This window comes from Cryptotermes secundus, unplaced genomic scaffold (genome assembly GCF_002891405.2).
Source record: "Cryptotermes secundus unplaced genomic scaffold, Csec_1.0 scaffold2042, whole genome shotgun sequence".
Lineage (NCBI taxonomy): Eukaryota > Metazoa > Arthropoda > Insecta > Blattodea > Kalotermitidae > Cryptotermes > Cryptotermes secundus.
In genome coordinates this window covers 141,173-165,371 of record NW_019743681.1, presented here as the reverse complement: position 1 = coordinate 165,371, position 24,199 = coordinate 141,173, and the positions used below count along the sequence as shown (strand labels likewise).

Below are 24,199 nucleotides of genomic sequence, written 5' to 3'. Positions count from 1 at the left end.
GGCTACGGGCTGGACGTGAGGAGCCGGGATAGCGCAGTCGGTATAGCGACTGGCTACGGGCTGGACGTGAGGAGCCGGGATAGCGCAGTCGGTATAGCGACTGGCTACGGGCTGGACGTGAGGAGCCAGGATAGCGCAGTCGGTATAGCGACTGACTTCGGGCTGGACTTGAGGAGCCGGGATAGCTCAGTCTGTATAGCAACTGGCCACGGGCTGGACGTGAGGAGCCGGGATAGCACAGTCGGTATAGTGACTGGCTATGGGCTGAACGACCGAGGGGTTGGACTTTGAGTCCCGGTAGGGTCAAGAATTTTCTCTTCTCCACATTGTTCAGACTGGCTCTGGAGTCCACCCAACCTCCTATTCAATGGCTACTGGGGATAAAGTGGCCCGGGCATGAAGCTGACCACTCACCTCCAACTAGTGCCAAGGTGAAGAAAATGTGAATCTATACATCCACGTGGGGCACATGGTAGCATAGTTGGTTGAAGCACTATGCTACAACTCAAAAGGTCACGGGATCGAATCCCGATGAGATTGATTTTTTCAATTGACCCAATCCTTCCAGCTGAACTATGGCGCTGGGGTCGACTCAGCCTCTAACAGAAATGAGTACCAAGAATTTTCCTGAGGGGTAAAGTGCAGCCCACGCGTAAGGCTGACAACCTCACGGCCCTCTGTGAGCCGATTGTCTAGAGAAAGTGTGGGAACCTCGTCGTCTAACAACCCTATGGGCCTTCATGACTTGTTACTGAGATAGCTTACCTTTTCTTTTCCATACATCCACATACCCATATGCCTTCATGGCGTTGTGTTTAATTAGTTAAGCACAGGAAAAACTTTACCTTTTACGTTTACCTTAGAATAAGGCTTCCTTTCACACCCTTTTAAAATCGTCATTATAATGTATTTGAGATTACAGGTTATTATAGCAGTAACCGTGGAAACAGTTATCTTCAGTCAGCCAGTTATTTATGCAGTTTGGCATATGAACTTCAGTAGGTGTTCTTAAATGAGTCAAGAAATACTATTAATCAAACGCCATGTGACAACTTCTGGTGTGAATTCTGTGTATTGAATTTTACCAGAAACTTGGGTAATAATTTATGTGTCTGTAGTAATATTTTTTGGTCTTCTTAAAAATGTAGAAATTATAGAAAAATGTAAAAATAATAATATTCTCATTAATCATCAAATTGTCTTGGTTAATTAGATAAGTAAAGAGATTTAAATGTTTGTTCTCCATTCTGTCAATTAGTTGAAAGATTTCATTTATAGGGAAATCGGGCATGTATAAGGATATAACAGAATTTACATCTTCATTGTTGGGAACATAAGTACAGTAATATAAATGAAATTTTTTTAAATTTTTTAAATTTTTATTCCTTTACACCTGGAGAAGGAGCCACTGGTTCTTATTGGACAGGTGGCTGGATATGCCCCAGGGGAGATCTAGAAATGGTAGTGTTGAGTGGCTCTGGATTCAAACCCATACTGTTCAGTCCATTTCCAGTCTGGCTCTTAAAATTAAGATAAATCGACAATTATTTTGCTGTTTTGCATGGTTGTAAAAGAACACAACTATGAGTGAGGTTTGTATGCTGATCACAGAGATGATAGAGTGCAGAAAACTTTCTGTTGCTGGAAAACATGGACAAACAACTCACCCTGGCAGCTTGGATCTGCCGTGCTATTCCATGAGCGAGCTCGGCACCTTATCACAGCCAGGTGTATTTGTGATGGTGGCACTGCATATCCTGGGTCACAGTCATACCGGCATACACTTCCCTCATCAAGCAGATCACCAATGCTACTGATGTCTGAACCTTCTCCACTGCCAGGGGTCTTGCAGCTCAAACGGCCATGTTCTGGACTCATGGGTAATGGACAACCTTTCACAGCTGTAAACAGTGAGGGGATTATATGAACACAGTGATCTGTGTGCAGAACTTTGTCTCATCTCTGTAAATGGGTGCTGCAATAGCAGTAAGACTGAGTTTTTTTTTCTTTCCCACAGAAAGAAAGGTAATGTACTCAGTTATGATGTAGAGGTGGGTGGGTGCTACTTCATACATTATCAAAATCAAAGTCTTAAACTACTGATGGCAATTATTACTTTTGGGATACAAGTTAAGGTTACAATTAGAAAAAAAAACGAAATATATTCAGTTTGAATAATAGAATTCAGAATAACAGACTTAATTGGATTCTTCATGTTGAAAGAAATCAAAACAGCTGATGGACTATACACCCAGAGGAACAAGAGCAGTTGGATGTCCTAAGTTATGCTGGAAGGAACAACCTGTCTTATAAGGGAATGGAATGGCTCAAAAGGTTCAAACCTTCATTTTGATAATGGTGATCATGATGACAAGTGAACAATATTGTGAGATGATTTCTGAAAACTGGAACATTGCAGCCAGAGTGGACGTACATTGCTGAGCAACGATTTGGTAACCACGTTCCCACTGCAACGGATACACTGGTCAAAGTGTTGCCATGAATTGACACATTTCTGTGGCAATGAATATTAACAAAGACATTCCCGTGACAAAGGGAGAATAACAACTGTTCAAGATGGTACTCTCTTGTCGGTTTGTCCGAAGTTATAGAAGTGAGTTCTTTCTTTATTCAGACAGGAGTCAGTGTGTGAGCTGTTATAATTGGTTGTAATCATAAAGAAGTGCCAATAAAACCAATCATCTAATCCAGAATCCATTATTATTAGACATGCAAACCCCAAATACATGACAGTGTATAGTAGTAAATAAGAAATTAATGCACATTGATAACTGTCTTAAGATGTTTATTATTTTTATAGGTCATGGGGAAGTAATAGAGCTCCAGAAGTACCACTTATAACTTACCATTGCCTTGCAGTATGCTTCATACATGTATAAGTATTCTAGTTCCCACCAATCCATTATTTCTGCACTTGAGTGATATTCAGTAATCTGTAATACCTCACCTATACAGCGTGGCAGCGGGTTGGTCCATTTGAGCTTGTCTCCGCACTCGGTGACTTCGTGTCCCAGAAGTCTGTAACCTTGGCTGCAGGTTAGCTGACATCGAGACCCCCATGCATTGTTCAGTGAGCACTGCCCATGAGCATGTTCAGGAAGGTGCAATGGTGGGCACTTCTGAACTACAGAAATAGAAAAGGAAAAGTTGTTTTTGATACCACATCAGTGCAATGTGGCCTGTGTATGTCCTTAGGATTCCTTGAATATGATCATTTGATTTTAATTGTGTTTTGACAAACTCATTATACTACATTATTTGTGGAATTTTATCCCTCTTACATCTGATTTTCCAACAGTATAATCAATGGAAATAATTTGTATTAAAGAAAATGTTGGTGTAATATTTGAAAGTCATAAAAAATAATGAACAGTTAGTAAGCAGTTACTAAAATATGAACCTATACAAATATTTGTCATCTTCACAATTGTATGCTATTATCAGGTTTACTTAAAATGTAGGTAATGGTGTTAGAGAAGATGAGAGTTTATCTAACAGCTTATTTTAAATAAAAAGTATACTAATATAAATAAAGGAATGAGACTATTTACCATCTTTTTGCCTTTAGGCAAGATATTTTTCTTAGTTATGCAAGTTCAGAAGTAGGGAAGCAGGCTACAGTAAGGGCATACTCTGTTATGTTCCCGTAAACAATGCCTGTCTTTTCCGTATTGTAGTCAAACAGGCTCTGTATTAGTATGCTTCTATGTATCCTATTCTGTAATAGGAAAGTGGGGTGTAGTAGGGCCATTCTGTGTTATATTGCGGGGTCATAAATACTGACTGTGCTTTCCATATTTTAGTCAAACATATCAAGTGTGAGTGAGTATGCTTTCACCTTCCCTGTGCTGTAAATTGGAGGCAGTACTGTTAGAGCAAACCTGTGTTCAAAATACATAGCTAACATGCTGTAAAATATGTGTTATTTCAGAGATGTGAGAAGTCACTATTTGCCCCATCGCACTGAATTTTGACTAGAATGGGTGGATGCACACAAGTAGTGTACAGTAACATAAATTTAAGATCTGAAGCTGTCAAGATGACTAAAGTTGATAAAATCTTCTTGAGTTTTCACCTATGTCGGTTGGTTAATAATTGCAGATATTTCATGGACCATGTCTGCCTCCATCATCAGGGTCTGACCTCAGAGATGATCTGTCAATTCCAGTAATTTTTTATCAACTGACATGGCTGATAGCCTTGAAGATTTTATCAGCATATAAAATAAGAGGTAAAGCTCTCTATGCAGTCTTTAACTTGACACTATTTTTTATTGCTAGTGGGGTGGGACTAAGTCCCTTTTACTGCAGCCACTTCTGGCGTATAGTACCAGCTCCAGATGATAGGTGAGGGTGATTGTGGAGCAATTGGTGGAATGAAGATTGGCAGGGGAAACCGAAGTACTCGGTGAAAACCTGCCCCAGCGCCACTTTGTCCACCACAAATCGAACTTGATCAGACCTGGGATTGAACCCCGGCCACCTCAGTGGGAAGCCAGCAACTAACCGCTTGAGCTATGGCGCAGCCTAACTTGGCACTAGGTAGAGGTGAATTATCAGCTCCATGTTGGGACAACTACTTTACCTCAAGAAGAAGAACCCCAGATATCCACTGGGTAGGAGGCTGGGTGGGCCCCAGAGCCAGTTTGGGCATGATGATGAATAGAGAAATCATGTGCCTGCTGGGAATCAAAATGCAGTCATCCAGTTGCTATCCATCCTCACTTTATTGACTGAGTAAGAGTTTGTGAGTGTAATACTAAAGATTCTTCTTGTACTGGTCAAATTGGTTTTGTGGAATTGTCAGTGGGAGAGGACAGTTGGCAAGATGGCGCCTTAGCCATACCAAGGCAGATGCTGTATTTTGGCAAAGTCTGCCCTATAACAGTCTGTCATGCATGTTGCAAGTGCAGGATGTGAAATGTGCGCTACCTTGTGAAGGTCAAGTTTGATCATGAGGGAAACCAACATTACAATGAGCTGGATTCATGCTGTATATTACCATGGCTCCAAACAGAGTTTCATACATGTGTGAATTTACTCTGGTTACAGCACCAGACATTCTGAGGGAGAGCAGTGTTAACATAATTGGCATTGATAACCATGACAGTTATTGTGTCACAAAATTGTGTCAGAAAGTGTGAAATGTCAGTATGTTCATCTGAATCTCGTTCACTAGCATTCTTGATGGCAGCAATATCTAATACAAGCAATCAAGGATTATTATTGACTGCCTATTCTCTCTACATCTCATAGGACAAACTTCAAAATGAAGATACATATTCCTAATATCTTTTAAATTGTTGCATTATTGACGGATGCTTTGATAATAAGGAAAGGTTAGTCACTGGCTTCCCGCTGCGGCTGTCCAGGTTCGATCCCGGATCTGGTAAAGTGGGATTTGTGTTGGACAAAGTGGCGCTGGGGCGGGTTTTCTATGAGTATTTCGGTTTCCCCTGCCAATCTTCATTCCACCAAATTCTCCATCATCATAATCACCCGGGGCAGGCTACAATAGGCCAAGCAGTGGCATCTGTGCCGAGTGGACCCAGTTGCACTCCACCCCCCACTAAGTGAATTGATAATAAGGATGATGCCTCAATGCAACAGGATGCTAAAATATAACACAAATGTAATGAAATCTTCAGAATATAAGCTTTACGTTCATTCTACAGCACTAGAATTCACATACACAAGCTAAGTAGCCCCTCTCTTATGCAAAAAGACATGTTCTGTGAAACTTGTAATTTTAAACTTTCCTGACAGTGCTAACTGCAGCGTTTTGTTCTTTAGTAGTGAGGTCAGAAATTTGGCAAATATTAATAGTTATTTTGAAAGCACTCTTCAGCCTGTTTTCTCTTTTGCCACAATAAAAAAGTGTAGTTCCAGAATGTAAGCCACAGCCTATCTGATTTCAGTGATGTCTATACAGTTCCGGCAGAGATTTGTTCTGTTTTACCATTTAAATTATTACACCTGTTTCTGAAGCAGAAATTTTAACAGGAAAGTAGCCTCACCTGTCACATGGTAGCGATACTTGCACATTGCAAGCTGCTCTCTGTTGTGAATAAGACGTATTATCATATTATAGCTTCCCTCTCCAACAGTTGTTCCAGGCCATGGGCCAAACAATGATTCTACTCGCACTTCAGATAACTTGGCCCTGAAAAGTACATTTAACTCATTATCATGACAGTTACTGCTGGGGTCACTGTGTGGCAAAGTCTTCTCCGTTCTTCTTTAAACTTCCCTCTTGTATGGGTGTCCATTCCACTATAGGCCTTTCTGTATTTCTTTCCTGACTCTGTCTCTTGAGCTAATCATTTGTCTCTGGTTGCTTATTTGACCGATTCGTTTTTTATACTCTCAAAATAATCCTGCTGTTAGCCATGCCATATTACTCTATCTTTAATTTCATCAGCTTTCTTTGTAATATTTTGTACTTTTAGATTTTATGCACTCTCCTTGTTCTGGACAGAAAGCCCTAATTTGTTTCTTAGTAGGCCTAGTCTACAGAAACTTCATATCCAGTGCTTGTAATTTCCTTTCATCTATTACACCATCCTCATGTTTCTGCTCTGTCCTTCATGATGGACAGGTAGGACCTCCATTTTGTCTTTGCCAGCCCAATGTATAAAGGTTATGTGAAGTAATGAGAAAGACTTGTCACACAAGTATTTTTTGACCACCATCTTGAGAGAAATAGGGCTTCCATTGAGGAATTGGCATTTTAGGGTCACACTGATAGAATTCTGTTACTTCCATGATGTTACACTCCAGAACAATTAATGATTACATTATAATGAGATTTGTCATTTGGAATTTATACAGACTACTAAAATTAGTTGGTCATATTTAATTTTGATTCCTGTCAGTCAAATGTAACCACCCCTATTTTATATGAAGTTTAAATTCAGTTTTATACATTTGAATAGTGTCTGAGATCAAACCTTAAATATTTTCAATGATAAAGTTGCATTCTGACTACTAACCTACCAAGGTGTCTCAGTTTTAAATGACAGAGATTCAAACTTGTAACCTCTATGTTGAGTCTGAAGATCTGCCTTTCAGAGGAAGCATAATATGAAGGAAATGAATTGGCCTCTATCATAAACTATATCATCATATATGATTCCACACTCTGGGACATAAGAAATGTGTACTAAATTTGAGTTGGAAAATCCCAAGGAAGAGACCAACTGGGAAACCTAAGTGTGTGGACACAATGAACTTTGAGGTACATAAGAGGCAGTGGTTTATTGATCAGCCCAACTGTTCTATGGAGACAGCTGTTCGTATATTAAGACTGGTCTCCAACAAGAAGTTGTTTAAATTTTATAATGTATTGACAGCCCTGAACAGATTCAGGTATTTGTCAGTGACATTTGTAAACCATATCAAGTGTGCTGCTAACTGCAACTCACCAAGTGGTAGCAGTATTGTGACAGGGCTTCACTGCAGGGGGCTCCACCAATACGAATGTTGTTCCCTTGGCAGCGAAGATGGATCTGTCAGCTGGGCAGCGAACACACAGTTTTTCAATAGGACTGAAGTTGGGTTCATCTTGCACTGCCTTTAAACCTGCATCAGGAGTTTCATAGTTATGCTAATATTTTTATTAATACTGTATTTGCCCAGATATAATGTCCTCTGATTATGACATTAAACTGAATAGTTTTTAGACAGATTTTGTATAAAATTCATGGAGCATCTTGCATCTGCAAACAACTATCAATATACTGAATAATTTTTTAAATCTGTTGTTCTTGTAAGGACACAGCCATAATGTCAGTAAAGAACATTTTCAGTGGAAGCTTCTGATAAAATATATAATAGAATCGAAAAGTGTACTGTTATCACTAATGCACAATGAATGTTCATTTGGGGAGGGGATATTTGGAGGGAAAAATGTGCACCATATTCGGGCAAATATGGTATATTTTGGACGTTCTTCTGTTTACCTTGGCTGGAGACCGGGTATCCTGAGTGAGGGTTTTCAGTGGTGCATAGGCTATTTCATGACTTCTTACCAAATGCTATGGTCTTTTGTTGAATGAGATGAAAGTGTGATTATGTATGGTGAACTGGAAGAGACTGGGATAGACACTGTGGTAGAATAAAATGGGAATATAACATTGAAATGGAGCTTAAGGAAACAGGTTGTGAAGACTGAAGGTGGATGGAATTGGCTCAACATTGGTATTACCAGTGTTGAGCCTTCAGGTTACTTAATAATAATAATAATATACAGAATTTTAATATCTGATTGCATTGGCACTTTATATTTTATTCAGTGTCAGTGGATTTCTAGCATTTGTTTGTTTATGTTACCTGGATCAGTCATGGAGGATGCAGAATTGGTCAAATCGTTGTCACCAGCCCATGATGTCACTTGCTGGGGTCCCAGAACAGTTGTAGTGATCGTGCCCCGGTATGCCTGTGGAAAATTTGTATATTCCACATGAGCCCTAGCCAAGGTGTACCTGTGTAGATAATGTTTTATTCTAACACAAAGGGTTCAGTTTGAAAACGCAGGTGTAATGTGCAAATTATTGTTTCTTTTTTTTTCTGACGACTAGAAGTGCATGAACTACCATGAGCAAACTTGAGTTGAAAGGGACGAACTATAACACATATCTTCTGATATCTCCTACTTCCTTCACATAATGCAACTTGTTCCCACAGACGAAATTCTGATGACAGAGCCATATCTAGCATGAAGGAAATGTCACTAGCAAATTAAATTTTGGGCTAATGAAGCTAATCTAGATTACACTGATTTGGTTGTATTTGTTCAGTTTACGTTCTTGTTTATAAATAAGTAATTAATTTGTTCCTTTGTCTAACATCACGTGATAAAACAGTATAGAGGGCGTTGTGATAAGGATTTAACACTCAGCAAAATGTGTCTACGACACCCATTGTATAAGAGACTGGGCCGCAGAGCCGGTCTAACATGATGTACAGACAAATTCCTGTCATCAATGGAAATTGTGCTTAGTTATCTAGCCTGTGATCATCCAGTCACTGTAAACTGTGCCACACTAAGCTATAAGTCTCTAAGATGGTAACAATGGAAAGGTGATCTTCTATTTTTCTACTCTTTGTGATGTCATAAATGTCTAGAAATTGCTCAAATTTAATTCAGTGAATGCTTTCTGAAGGACTGAACTCGGGTAATGCTTGTCACCATTCAGTCCAGAACCTTCTGTCTTCTCCTCTGCTGTCTAAAAATATAAAAATTATAATATACAAAACTATAATTTTGCCTGTGGTTTTGTATAGGTGTGAAACTAGGTCTCTGACATTAAGGGAGGAACATAGACTGAGGGTGTTTGAGAACAGGGTGTTGAGGAGAATACTTGGACCGAAGAGAGATGAAGTGACAGGAGGTTGGAGAAAACTGCATAATGAGGAGCTTCATAACTTGTACTCTTCTCCAAGTGTAATTAGAATGATCAAGCCAAGGAGGATGAGGTGGGCAGGGAATGGAGCATGAATGGAGAGATGAGGAATGCATATAGGATACTGGTGGGAAAGCCAGAAGGAAAGAGACCACTGGGAAGACCAAGGCGTAGGTGGGTGGATAATATTAGAATGGATCTTAGAGAGATAGGATGGGATGGTATGGATTGGATTGATCTGGCTCAGGATAGGGACTAGTGGAGGGGTCTTGTGAATATGGTAATGAACCTTTGGGTTCTATAAAATGCTGGGATGTTATTGAGCAGCTGCACAATTGAAGGCTTCTCAAGAAGGGTTCAGCTCCATGAGTGAGTGAGTGAGTGAGTGAGTGAGTGAGTGCTTTAAAATTGTGATTAATAAGATTTTGTTTTATTTATTTGTTTAATCAGCAATCAGAATGTGCATTCTGTAAGCTAATGTTATGGCTGTTTAGATGACTTGATGAAGAGTCGTCCAGCAGTGGCTCCTCAGTAATTCAAATCAGGTCAATTGGCCAGTTTCGTCTGAGTCGTCTATTGTCTTCTCTTGTCTGTAGCATTTTTAGGAGTGGGTTTCTATGAGTTATGATTCTGTTGTGATGTCTGTTGATTTTTTGTTGGATGACATCTTGTACAGAAGACATACCGAGATCGGTGTGGAGTGGATTAATAAGATGAGCTTGAAATAAATTCAGAACATAACAATCCCTTGCAGTTTCTGAGCATTATTGGTACAGCATTCCTAAAATTAAAGCATAATGTGGAAATGTGTCTGTCCGTCTGCATGTTTAATCTTTGGGGCTGATCAACATATTTTTATTGAATTTGGCACTGAGATATATGTATATTTACATCTGTCATGCTAATTTAAATTAATTCCTTATCTATGCAATATAAAGGAACACATATTTTGTGTAAATTTGAAACCTAAACCCGTGCTCTCAAAAACTCCACATATTCAAAAGAAGACAGCTGGTGAGGGTAAAAGCAAGGTTGCCCCGTACTTAATTAATTAAGCACCATGACATGAAGTCGTATGGGGGAACGGAGGTATGGTCCCACCTTTCTTGACCTCTGCACAAGATTGAGGTGAGTATCAACTTCACGCCCCAGCTGCAAAACCCCTGGGGAATGAGCCCCTGGTGCCCCCTGGATAGGACACTGGGTGGACCCAGAGCTGGTCTGGATGCTGTGGAGAAGAGAACAATGTCTTGCCTTGCCTTTGACAACTACCACTTTCAGACCTGCTTGGAGCATTGCTTGACAGGGCACATACTTAATGGAACACTGGGTGGTGTGATGGCTTTGTTGCAGCTAGGTTTTATCTGCAGTATGGAAACACCATCAGTAATGAGCAAAGGAAATTAACAGATGCCAAGAACGTTAACCCTGTTAATCTCTAAAACAAAACATGTTTATATAACTGTTAAGCCAATTAAGCCAATAATCGTTATGCCTTTTCAAAATATAGAACTATAATTCTGCCAATTACAAATGGGACAACACTAAACCAAACACATGAAATTTCACTTTGACTCTGAAACCTCGTATTGTGACGTGTTGCCATGTAATCCATTATCTGTCAACTGCACAGTGTCTTCTCACATGACAGTAATCTTTGCAGAATAATGAAAACCAAGAAAAGGATTGCAAAATTTTATAAAAGATTATCAACTCTGTCCAGTGTGATCGATAAATGTGTGTTTTTTTATCTTTCATCTCTGACATGTTTTGGTTGAAGCGACCATCTTCAAAAGGACATTATCAATATATACAGAAACTACTACTACAATATCATAGATATAAAATATTATATCCTCTAACAATTTCTGTGATGTGCATGAATTTGTTAAAATATTTACAAATTATTACAATTAATATATTTACAAAGTATTATTTAAAAAACTTTTTGTTAAAATGTAGAACCAATTTGGTTCGTGTCCTTATACCTCTTCTCTTTGTATCTATGGCATTGGACTAGTGGTTTCTGCATGCATTGATAATGTCCTTCTAAAGATGGTCGCTCCGACCGAAACATCTCAAAGATGAAAGGTTAAAAAACACACAGCATTTATCAATCACACTGGACGGCGTTACAATTTTTATACTATTGCTAATGTGACGGGTCAGGATGAACCAAGTGAAACTGCAAAATATGACAATATATGAAACGATGCATAAAGCAAAATCACGATAAAACATCCAATGAAAAGCGTAAAGTCACGAATGAGTTTGTTAGCTGCTTAAAGAACTCAAGAAGAATTAAGTTGTACTGACCAGCGTTAGCCGCTAATTTTATTTCGTCTATCATTTTCATAATTTATATTGGGTATTGACTCAGTCTCGTAAAGACAATTGAGTTATTTCAAGAAAATAGCAGCTCCGGTCTAGAAAATGGAGATTAACGGGCGTGGGATCCGTTGCGCTGGCCACGCGACACCCTCTATTCGCAAAAGTTGTAACTAACTTCGCCGACAAGCGGCGGTCGCTCTGTCGGTATAGTTGGCTTGTGGACTGCAGGCCACGAAGTTTCTTTATTGCTTGAGCAGGCAAAGAGGAGCAGTATGATGCTTAATCAACTCCTGTGATGATTACACAGTCACTATTGATTGCTTTATTGCTGCTGGCACACATTAACAAATCATCATACATAATTTTAAATTTGCTTATAAAAGCAGCGTTTTCTATTTTACACTTTTAAATCTCAAGACAGAATTCACGTCTGTCTGCTTTGGAAAACGCAAACCCGATTACATTACAGAGATCAGCTCCGTCCCTTTTAAGAACTTGAAACAAACGGATTCTTGGAAGTCAAGCATTCTGACGCTTGAAGACTCTTGATTTCCTTTGTTCACAAAATTTGACCTTGATGGTTTACATTTTGAACTGAGGTAGTCTTTGGTTTTCATACTGACCAATCAATCACTTGCTTTAGTACTGAAGCGTGTATAGCTGTTCCTATGCAACGATTGTGAGACGGGCAGTTATATCAGGCCCGTTTCTGGGCAACGGCTCCATAAACACGTTCCGCGGTAACGGTTACGCATACAACGGGAGAAACGGGGTGTCGTCTCTGCGATCCACGCCGAAGAGTTATAAAAAGAAGAGAATTGGGGCAACCAGTTTAGTTGAGCTCTGCAAGGGAGGCTGAGAAGAGATGGCGGTCTAGTCGAGTTGTCAGTTGAGAGTTTGGTCTGCACGGGCGGCTGTGACAAGAGGACCTGAGCATCCACTGTTATAATCCGTTGCCAGGGTACGGCTGGTGAAGACACAGCAAGCTGGAACAGTCTTAGCGGGTGCTGTGGTGATTTGTAAAGTGTGGAGATTAGAGGTGACTCTGTAATTACTTGTACTCGTAGTTCCGAGGCGTGTGTATAAGTGGTCAATGTATCGGTTCACCAATCAAAACCCCGTCTATAGTCACACCCCTAAATCGTGACAGTACCATTGTCTAGCAAGTCGCTATCACGCCATGAACAGCTAATTCAGCGTACGGTCTGGCGTCCTCAGCTTGAATCACGTGTTCCTAGCACCTGCAAATCAAAGGCTTTGCCGCCGTGCCACTAAGTGAAGCCCCCCTCCTAAAAAAAAGAGAACAATTTATTTCTAGCGGCTAGCGCATGTTAATTATGCTCTTTTGTTCGTACTTATTAACTTTGTAACTTGAATTAAGCAGAAATGGGTTTTCTTTACTCCTACGAATTTACAATGATTTAATTAGATTCAACACGTGTTAATTATGTTTCCATTTTAAGTTGCTAATTAAAATACGTAAATTATACAACTTATACTGAGCGGCGCTACTAATCAGCAACAATTATTAACTATACTTACAATTAAATTAAATTATTTTTAAGTGATTACAATATGAATTTGATATTTCCTTAGGCCTGAATGATTACAGAATCGAACTGGTGATTTTTTGAAACCATTCAGCGTTTGATATCTGTCACTGTGCCAGCGTTCTTGCAATTAATGGAAGCTACACTCCAGCAATATGCAAGCATACATCGTAGTGAACTGAAACACGTGACCTAGCTTTAGTCGGGTGTTGCAATGAAGTATCTCCATAAAAGTGATAAACAAACAAAATGGCTCCAGCAATGTTAAAAGATAAGGAAAGTGCCCCCAGAACTGCAGTAAAGAAGAAAATTGCCTCGGGAGATGCTGAAAACAAGGAAAAGTGCCTCAAGAATTGTAGGGGAAAAAGAAAAATGCCTCCAATACTGTTGAAAAACGAGAAAAAATTGCTCTGAAACCCCTGAAAGAAACAAAGAAAAGTGGTTCGAGAACTTCAGACTACAAGGAATTCTTGCCTTCAGAACTGTATAAAACAAGGGCAGTACCTCCCCAACTGCCTAGAAGCAAAAGAAAATGCGTATATAACCTTAAAAATAACTAAAAGTGCTTCCAGAATTGCTGTAAAACAAAGAACATATTCCATTAAGGTGTTCTATAAACTAGCGTTATAATGCGTCAGTGACACGTATGACCGAATTTACCGTGTGTTCTTTCGAGCAAATAATTTAAGATACAAGTTGCTTCGTCGAGCACTCTGCTCTGCAGACCCAGTTAAGACGAAGAAGCACCCACAAAACTCGCCTTCTTGTTACCAGACAAGACCGGAACATTGACCTTGGCGCCTTTGTACGGGATAGTAGCTGAGCCCCACTGAGACGATCGGAAGAGCCCTGTTGTCCTTCGCTCCGTCTTGCCATTCTGTCCCACAGTGACATGGTGGTTCCTCTGAGGCACCGTGACCCTCCCGAGTTGTGACGCCAGAACGCGGTGCCTTCGGTGAGCGGAGTTCCAGTGTCTGTCACAAGAAATTTTACTCAAGTGTATCAACATTTCCATTTTTGTCAGCCTGTTGAACAGACAGAATATTTTTAATAATTTACTCCAACATCACTCACTCATGGAGCTGAACCCTTCTTGAAAAGCCCCCAATTCCCCTCCTACTCAAGAATTTCCCAGCATTTTATGGAACCCGAAGGTTCATTACCGTGTTCACGAGAGCCCTCCAGCGGTCCCTATCCTGAGCCACCTCAATCCAATTCAAACCATCCCATCTTAATAATGCATTTTAATATTGTCCACCCACCTACGCCTTGGGCTTCCCAGTGGCCTCCTTAGTTCCAGCTTTCCCACCAATAGCCTATATGCATTCCTCCTCTCCCCCATTCGTGCTACCTGCCCTGCCCATCTCATCCTCCTTGACTTGATCATTCTAATTATACGTAACTTCATATTTTGTAAAACTTACAATTATACATGTATCAGATCTCTGATAAATGACATTATAAAACACATTCGATTCAGTTCAATTATTTATGGGGTCAAGAAGTATTGATGTGCCAGTCCTGTGCATTAATTCAACTGCATTTCAAATAATCCTTGAGAACTCAGTGACCCTTCTTAGAGCAGGTCGCGGCCCCCGTGTACCTGTGTCTGGAGTGGAAATAAGTTGTCTTGTTCAGTCAGTCAGTATTCCAGTCGTATTATATTATACGTCACAAGATTAAAGGCAGTAAAAACTTATATTAAAACAGTTCTGGTTCTTTGATTATGTATTACATGCTTCAACCGTAAACGGCCATCGTCAGGTGTGACGCGAAACTGCATAAATGCAGGCAATGTAACATAAAGTATTAATTAAGCGCCATGTATTGAAGGCGTAGGTGGACTGGAGTTATAGCTCCACAATTCTTAACCTAGGCACCAGATGGAAGTGGGTGGTCAGCTTCACACTCTTGCCCTCGTTACCCAAAGGAAACAGCCCCCGGGTCCAATTTTATAGGAGGTAAGATGGGCCACAGAGCCGATCTGGACGTTATGAAGAAGGGGGTTGCCAGGAAACGAACTCCGACTTATTGGTCTCGCACCCCGTAACCTAGACGCTATACCAACCGAGCCCATAGATAAATAATAATAAATGAGGTAGACTGGGACTTAATTTTACAAACTTTTAATTTACATTTTTAAACAAACAAAAAAAAAAACCCCGTGGCCTGTAGTCTGCAAGCGAACTATATCGACCCAGCGACCGCCGCTTGTCGGCGAAGTTAGTGCCAACTTTAGCGGATAGAGGGTGTCACGTGGTCAGCGCAACGAATCCCCACTGTCGTTAATTTCGGTTTTCTAGACCGAAGCCGCTATTTCCTTGAAATAGCTACTCAATTATCCTCACGAGGCTGAGTGGACCCCGTTCCAGACCCACTACTTCTCAGAAAATCTGGTATCGCCGGGAATCGAACCCAGGACCTCTGGATTTGTAGCCAGGAACTCTGACCACTAGACCACAGTCGCGGTCACAACATCTCCACATTTTAACAGATTTGTACTTAGAGCCTATATAAATGTGGATGATTTATTTACGTTACCTGATGATGACTGTTTACAGTCGAAGCATGCAGTGAGTGACAGGAGATAAAAATGGTTTTTATGTTGTGACGTTTAATCTTATAAGTTAAAGTTGAACACAAACAGGAAGCAATCTTATAAAATAATACAGTGCGTACAATCAAGTGCGCGCCGCGGCTGCAATTTGCCGTGAGTCATACCACCGCAGAACGGATGCAACTCCTCCCCGCGACTGCAGTGCTCCTACGCCGATGGTTGCATAATCGGAACCCGAGGTTGCATTAAACAGTCAGTCTTTGTCTTGCTGTGGAAGTGGAGTGGAATGTTTACAGCTGTCGACAGACGGTGGAAATGAAGTTCACTATTAAACAGCGTGTGTTTATTGTCGAAACTATTGCAAGGAAAAACATTTACAGAAAATTCGCACGTAGGTTTCGTCAGAAATATCCTGACTCGCCAGTTCCCACAAAGTCGTGTGTAAACAGGCTTCTGAAAAAGTGGCGGGCCACAGGTTCAGTGAGTGACAAGAAGAAGCAATCGAAGAGAACTGTGCTGACTGAAGAAAAGGTTAAGGATATTCAGGCAAGATTACAGATCAGTCCTCGAAAATCGTTAAGACGCTTAGCACAGGAAACTGGTGTTTCGCTAGGATCTGCTCGCACAGCCACAAAGTTAATCAAATTTCGCCCGTATAAAGTAACAGTTGTGCATGAGCTGAAAGAACCAGATCATGCAGCAAGAATTCGTTTTTGCAACTGGCTGCTGCAAAATGTACACGATGGAATAGTGGATCCTCAGCTTCTATTCATGACTGATGAAGCGTGGTTCCACGTTGGTGGCCACGTCAATGCACAAAACGTAAGAATATGGAGCAATGAAAATCCTCACGCTATACAGCAAGTGCCATTACATAGTGAAAAGGTGGGTGTGTGGTGTGCTGTAAGCCCGCGGCGAATCATTGGCCCCATATTTTTCCACGATACCGTGAACTCTGATCGGTACATTAATGACATACTGAATCCCTTCTTCGATCAGTTGAATGCCGAAGAAAGACAATACGGGTATTTTCAGCAGGACAACGCTACAGCACATACGGCTAATGCATCCATGGTCGCAATACAGGAAGTGTTTGAAGACAGAATTGTCAGTAGAGGACTGTGGCCTCCCAGATCCCCAGATCTCAGTATTTCTGATTATTATCTTTGGGGCAACCTGAAGCAAAAAGTCTACAAAAATAATCCCCGCAGCATTGATAGTCTTCAAAATGAAATTACACGCGTAATTCATTCAATTACCGTCGACGAACTGCAGAGAGTGTCGCGTAATTTATTTGTGAGATGCGCGGCATGTTTGCAAGCAGAAGGAGGTCACTTTCAGCACCTGTTATAAACCACGGTAAGTTATCTTTTTACTGTATTCTTATAAATGTGTGCATGTAGAGCAACTGATGGACGGAGACTCAGCGACACCACTACACTCACGCTATCGGGGAACGGCACTGCAGTCGCGGGGAGGAGTTGCATCCGTTCTGCGGTGGTATGACTCACGGCAAATTGCAGCCGCGGCGCGCACTTGATTGTACGCACTGTATAATCTCATTTGAAGGACTGCCATTTGTTTCAAGCTGTTTGTTACATTCCACGAGAAAGTCGGTGCCACGTTGGTCGCCGAAAAATGTTTCCAGTTTAATGTGAAAGTAAACAAGTGTACTAATTCTTCGTTGCAGAACTAACCCATATGTAGCTTTTCATCAAGACCGGAAACGGATATTATGGCGTCAATGCGTAGTGACAGATAAACATTTCATTACGTTTATAGTCCCTTGTTAAATAACATGATGACGCTTAATGCCGTCATACCCATCTTGTTTAGTGGCGCTTGGGACGCTTTGCCACTCTCCAGCCTTCGTAGTATTATGAAAGCATATAACGCTTCGGAAACGGGATATGTTTCCTTCCTCAGACACGGTTTCTAGAGCCTTTGTTCCTTCATAACGATAGTGACTTGACAAAGTACAAAAATTCTCTAATTGCAAGCGTAACATTCCGCTGTCAACACCTAGAACTGGTTTGTTGAAGTGGCAGTTTAGGTTCTGACGTAACTGCTGCAATGAGCTTCACATTCGCTGTTACCGTCTCTGTTAGACGGCAACGCATCACTTCTTGAAGATCAGTGTCTTCAGGCATGCGATGCGGTATTTTATTTATTCGGAAGAACCTGCTGTTTCATTTTTAGGGTAGTGTTCCCTGCAAAAGATTCCACCGAAACGTCTGTCTCTGTCTACCAAACTGAATGTTATCACAACCCAGAAGACAGTAATCTTCCTGGTTATTATTATTATTATTATTATTATTTAGAGAGGGTGGGTTTCCCCATGCACCGCGACCAGTTTGATCTATTGTGCTTCCCTCTATGATATTCTACCAGTCTCTATAACCTACCGATAAATGGTGCGTACCATCAGTCCCGCCGAGCAAGCGAGTTCGGCCACTTGCTTAGCGGCGTCTATAATGCTTCCCCCATCTATCGGTGGCCTTAGAGACTATTGTTGGGCGGGAAACGTCCTGGAATTTGGCTCAGTGATTCCCTTTGGGGATATAAGGTTCTTTTACGTGCCGTAAAGTTACGACACGGGACACACAGCTTAAAGTCCCTCCCGGAGGACTTGTTCCCTGAATTTTTCCGCCCTTAAAAATTCGACGACTTCCGCCGGGTATTTGAACCCGCGTACCACGAGTCATGAGGTGGGAACGTTACCTCTAGACTACGGAGGCCGCTAATCTTCCTGGTTAATGCCATGAGAACCCTGAATACTCATACACTGCTTCTATTCTGGAGGGTCTTGTCATGTTTAGATGAATTATACTTCACAATATCAATTCATATTAGAATAAAAGAATTCATGTCACACTTCTTGTCATCAAGGCACGAAGTGTCCTCATGTTCATGATGAAGGATGTGGCTTCCATATGGACATAAAGAAATCAGCAAGTTGCGAAATGTTACAAAAGATTTCGGGACTTTGATGTTAACGTATACAAAGTTTTAGTCAGAAACACCTAAGGGAGCAGACCACTTAGAAAGTCTATAAATCGATGGGGAAGAAATATAAAGTGGACCTTATGGAAACAGGGTGAGAGGATATGGTCTGGATTCATTTGGCTCGGGACGGGTACCACTGTAGTGGGATTCTGTGAACGCGGTTGAGGATCTTCGGCTTCGAGAAGAGGAGAAAGTTCCGTGATTAGCTTCCCGAGAAGTATCTGCTTCGTGGATCTAGTTTTAGCTCAGTTAGCCGCTCAGTAAGTGTGAAGGGCTGCCGGTCACGGTAGCCGAGCGATCTAAGGCATGCACTGTCTTCGCTCGCTCGGAAGCCGGGATCGTGGGTTCGAATCCCAGTCAGGGCATGGATGTTTGTGTGCGTTCTTCTGTGTTTGTCTACAGGTAGAGACCTTGCGAGGAGCTGATCACCCGCCCAAGGAGTCCTACCGAATGTGTAGGATCTAGAAAAACCGAAGTGAATGGAGTTCATGGAGGTAGGCCTAGGCCCACTGGGGCTGTAGTGCCAAGGAAAAAAAAAAGTGTGAAGGGCTAGATTTGGCACACAATTTAGGATATTACAGAACAGGAAACTTCGTGTCTCATGTGAGTATTCAGTGTTCTTGTTAGGACAGGAAAATGTAGTAGACAGCTCTGGACCAGGGAGTGCACGTAGCCAGAACTGAAAAAGAATGCAGAATTTTAGCGTAAGAGCCAACTTATAAAAAGGCTATTTGGAAATAGGGAAATGGAATGTGACGATGGAAGATAGACAGAACTGGCTCAGGGTCGTGTGCAATTGTAGATTTTGGAATATGTGCTTAATCACTTTAAGTATATGAAGTGCATGCAGTGAACTTACTTGGAACTGTCGGATCTACGCGTCAGTCTACAAGTTTCATTTTTGAAATCAGTGAAAGAATTTCGATGAAATTTGGCACTGAGGATCTGGAATAAAATTTACCTGGCCAATTTGATTTTCGTCCATATCGTTAGGACATAAATCATAATTTAAGTGGAGCAGAAATCGGAACTTTCGTTGTGAATAAGTTAATCGCCAAATAATCACAGTAGGTATACATAAAATGCATAAAATACAGACTAATTTAGAGCCGTAATAATAATTTTATTATAAATATCTCAGATAAGGGAGATAAGCTCTGAAGCAATGCAGCGCTGCCTGTAGAGCGCTCAGCTCCCTCTCAGCTCCCTCTTAGCCTATTTTCCTTCGGTAAAATTAAAATGTAGGCACTAATATCACAACCCGCATATCGCCTGCTTCAACTTTGAACTTTTGACCAATTCTAACGAAATTGATTATAGATCTTATTCGACTGGAACCCACACCCAGGCCTCATTTTTAAGCCCCTACAGTCCTTAACATCAAGCTAAGTCGGTATAGCAACTGGCTACGGGCTGGACAACCGAGAGGTCGGAGTTCGAGTCCCGGTAGTGTCAAGAATTTTCACTTCTCCATGTCGTCCAGACCGGCTCTGGGGTCCACCCAACCTCCTATACAATGGGTACCGGGGGTACAGCGGCCGGAGCATGAGGCTGACCACTCACCTCAAACTAGTGCCGAGGTCAAGAAAATTTGGTTCTGTACATCCACTCCCCCATACGCCTTCATGGCGCAGTGGTTAATTAGTTAAGCACAGGGACAACTTTAAATTACCTTTCGAAATCAGTAGCAACGGCGCCGCGGGCCCGCTGACTTGTGAGGGTGAGGGCGCCACTAGCGCCATGTTCTTTACGGCAAGCTATAGCGTACAGTAAGAGGGCTCGGAAAGTATGCAACTTCTGTCAAGGATTTTTTTGTAGAACTTATAACAACATGGCTGCCGTACGAGAACATTCTTTAGCTTTAAGTTTCTTGGCGATAACTAATAAACCATTCGAGCTATCCGTCCGTCCGTCCATACATCCAACCATGGCTCTACAGCCCTTGTGGACCTTGACCGCTTTTCAGTTTCTTTTTTTTTTTTATTGATAGTGGGGTGGGGCTAAGTCCCTTGTACTGCGGCCACTTTTGGCCTATTGTACCATCCCCAGATGATAGTTGAGGGTGATTGTGGAGCAATTGGTGGAATGAAGATTGGCAGGGGAAACCGAAATACTCGGAGAAAACCTGCCCCAGTGTCACTTTGTCCGCCACAAATCCCACTTGATCAGACCCGGGATCGAACCCGGGTCGCCGCGATGAGAAGCCAGCGATTAACCGCTTGAGCTATGGCGCGGCCCTTTTCGGTTTCTTAATCCATACATAGTCGGTAGGACTCCTTGGACGGGGGATCAGCCCGTCGGAAGGCCGCTACCTACACACAGAACAACACAAACAGAATAAATGTACACAGACATCCATACATCGAGTGAGATTCGAACCCACGATCCAAGTTTTCGAGCTGGCGAAGACGGTTCATGCATTAGACCGCACGGGCACTGTGTTCGGCAATTCTAGTATATAAGAAATTCTTAATTCATTTAATAGCATTTTTTTTTTACCTCTTAGTAACCACGGCTGATACTTTCCATAAAAGGCAACTGAAGAAATACCATGGAAACATGCACCAAATAGAAAAATTGTTCCTATAAATTTCATGCGTCAGAATCACACACGACGACCAAACAGTTGTGCAAGCAATAAAATGTGAAAGGCACTCATTTTACTGCTACCCAAGGAACGAATATGAACCCGCAATCTCAGACGGAAACACGGCGATTTCACGGCGTTTCCCATCCCTGCCGACAGTTCTTCCTAAAGGTGCTACAGAATATTAGCGCTGCAACTTATACAGATTTTCATGATTCATGTCAAATATTTGCCACAGCCAGGAACTACGCTGAATGTTGAGCGAGGAAAGCCCTTGCTTCTCTTACCTTCCTGCAGTATGTCAGGAACTAGGCTGAATGCTGTGAGAGGAAAACCCTTGCTTGTCTTACCTTCCTGCAGTATGTCAGGAACTAGGCTGAATGCTGTGAGAGGAAAGCCCTTGCTTCTCTTACCTTCCTGCAGTGAGTCAGGCGCTAGGGTGAATGTTTAGCGAGGAAAGCCCTTGCTTCTCTTACCTTCCTGCAGTGAGTCAGGCGCTAGGGTGAATGTTTAGCGAGGAAAGCCCTTGCTTCTCTTACCTTCCTGCAGTGAGTCAGGCGCTAGGGTGAATGTTTAGCGAGGAAAGCCCTTGCTTCTCTTACCTTCCTGCAGTGAGTCAGGCGCTAGGGTGAATGTTTAGCGAGGAAAGCCCTTGCTTCTCTTACCTTCCTGCAGTGAGTCAGGCGCTAGGGTGAATGTTTAGCGAGGAAAGCCCTTGCTTCTCTTACCTTCCTGCAGTGAGTCAGGCGCTAGGGTGAATGTTTAGCGAGGAAAGCCCTTGCTTCTCTTACCTTCCTGCAGTGAGTCAGGCGCTAGGGTGAATGTTTAGCGAGGAAAGCCCTTGCTTCTCTTACCTTCCTGCAGTGAGTCAGGCGCTAGGGTGAATGTTTAGCGAGGAAAGCCCTTGCTTCTCTTACCTTCCTGCAGTGAGTCAGGCGCTAGGGTGAATGTTTAGCGAGGAAAGCCCTTGCTTCTCTTACCTTCCTGCAGTGAGTCAGGCGCTAGGGTGAATGTTTAGCGAGGAAAGCCCTTGCTTCTCTTACCTTCCTGCAGTGAGTCAGGCGCTAGGGTGAATGTTTAGCGAGGAAAGCCCTTGCTTCTCTTACCTTCCTGCAGTGAGTCAGGCGCTAGGGTGAATGTTTAGCGAGGAAAGCCCTTGCTTCTCTTACCTTCCTGCAGTGAGTCAGGCGCTAGGGTGAATGTTTAGCGAGGAAAGCCCTTGCTTCTCTTACCTTCCTGCAGTGAGTCAGGCGCTAGGGTGAATGTTTAGCGAGGAAAGCCCTTGCTTCTCTTACCTTCCTGCAGTGAGTCAGGCGCTAGGGTGAATGTTTAGCGAGGAAAGCCCTTGCTTCTCTTACCTTCCTGCAGTGAGTCAGGCGCTAGGGTGAATGTTTAGCGAGGAAAGCCCTTGCTTCTCTTACCTTCCTGCAGTGAGTCAGGCGCTAGGGTGAATGTTTAGCGAGGAAAGCCCTTGCTTCTCTTACCTTCCTGCAGTGAGTCAGGCGCTAGGGTGAATGTTTAGCGAGGAAAGCCCTTGCTTCTCTTACCTTCCTGCAGTGAGTCAGGCGCTAGGGTGAATGTTTAGCGAGGAAAGCCCTTGCTTCTCTTACCTTCCTGCAGTGAGTCAGGCGCTAGGGTGAATGTTTAGCGAGGAAAGCCCTTGCTTCTCTTACCTTCCTGCAGTGAGTCAGGCGCTAGGGTGAATGTTTAGCGAGGAAAGCCCTTGCTTCTCTTACCTTCCTGCAGTGGGGTGCGCCGCGGGGCCTCCATTCACCTGGCGTCCTATTTGGTTGCTGTGCTCCTCGTCTGTTGTCCGCATCGCCAGAAAGAAACACGTCCATTAATATCAGTCCAAATATGAGTGACAATTTATAAATATATGAATTGTAAAGGGAAACTGTTACACTGCAACGCTAACATAAAATTTAACAAAACCTGTCTAAAGGAAAAGCTAGTACCAAAATACGCGTAAATGAAAATAACAACAAACAACGAAACGGATTCTGATATATCGTAACCTGTTAGCAACGGAGAAATGAACAATTGGGAAGACTAGTGTTTTATAAATTTGAAACTACGTGCAGTGTAGCAGCTACATGAGAGTATACACCTGATGATGGCCATATACGGCCGAAACATGTAGTGTAGAAGAAAGGAAGACGAAGAGCTACAATAAATTGCTGCACTTAGGACGGAGTTTGTGTCGTATATTGTGTAGAGTGTAACAGGATGCTTAAATATAATATTGACGACAGTAGCCTGAACTGTAGTATGAACTGTCTTAGCTCGCTCGAGAGCTGGGATCGTGGGTTCGAATCCCACTCAAGGCATGGATGTCTGTTAAAGTTTATTCGGTATGTGTTTGTGTATTTCTATGTGTAGGTAGAGGCCTTAGGACGGGCTCACCCCCTTCCAAGGAGTCCTACCGACTGTGTATAGGAACAAGGAACTGAAAAAGAGGCCAAGGTCCACAAGGGCTGTAGTTATATAACAACAACAACAACAACAACAATAATATTATTAATAATAATAATAATAATAATAATAATGGTGCTTCCTCAACTGTCAGTACAATATGGAAGGTTAATAACCTGCATATTAAATTCATATTATGACAGTTGTCTTAAAATTCTATAACCTGTCAACTATGTTCATGTCACTAGAGTAACCTCAAATATTTGACACATATGTCAATGTCCGGAACATGATCTTCATGTCATGATTGTGCCCTCAAATATCAATAC

At 42.0% G+C, this 24,199-nt stretch overlaps 1 protein-coding gene across 4 annotated transcripts in view; it reads right to left on the bottom strand.

Moving 5' to 3' along the window:
- Positions 1-24,199, bottom strand: part of LOC111874297 (protein crumbs) — an 87,586-nt gene that overhangs the window by 13,496 nt on the left and 49,891 nt on the right. For 3 of the 4 annotated variants that reach the window (XM_023869679.2, XM_023869677.2, XM_023869678.2), the window contains exons 5-11: positions 23,192-23,261; positions 14,066-14,279; positions 8,352-8,457; positions 7,445-7,601; positions 6,038-6,183; positions 2,969-3,145; positions 1,668-1,901 (exon numbers count right to left, since the gene is read on the bottom strand). In XM_023869679.2, the coding sequence (XP_023725447.1) occupies positions 1,668-1,901; positions 2,969-3,145; positions 6,038-6,183; positions 7,445-7,601; positions 8,352-8,457; positions 14,066-14,279; positions 23,192-23,261 (1,104 nt within the window). The remainder of the gene's footprint in view (positions 1-1,667; positions 1,902-2,968; positions 3,146-6,037; positions 6,184-7,444; positions 7,602-8,351; positions 8,458-14,065; positions 14,280-23,191; positions 23,262-24,199) is intronic. The other variant, XM_023869680.2, reaches the window with a different exon arrangement.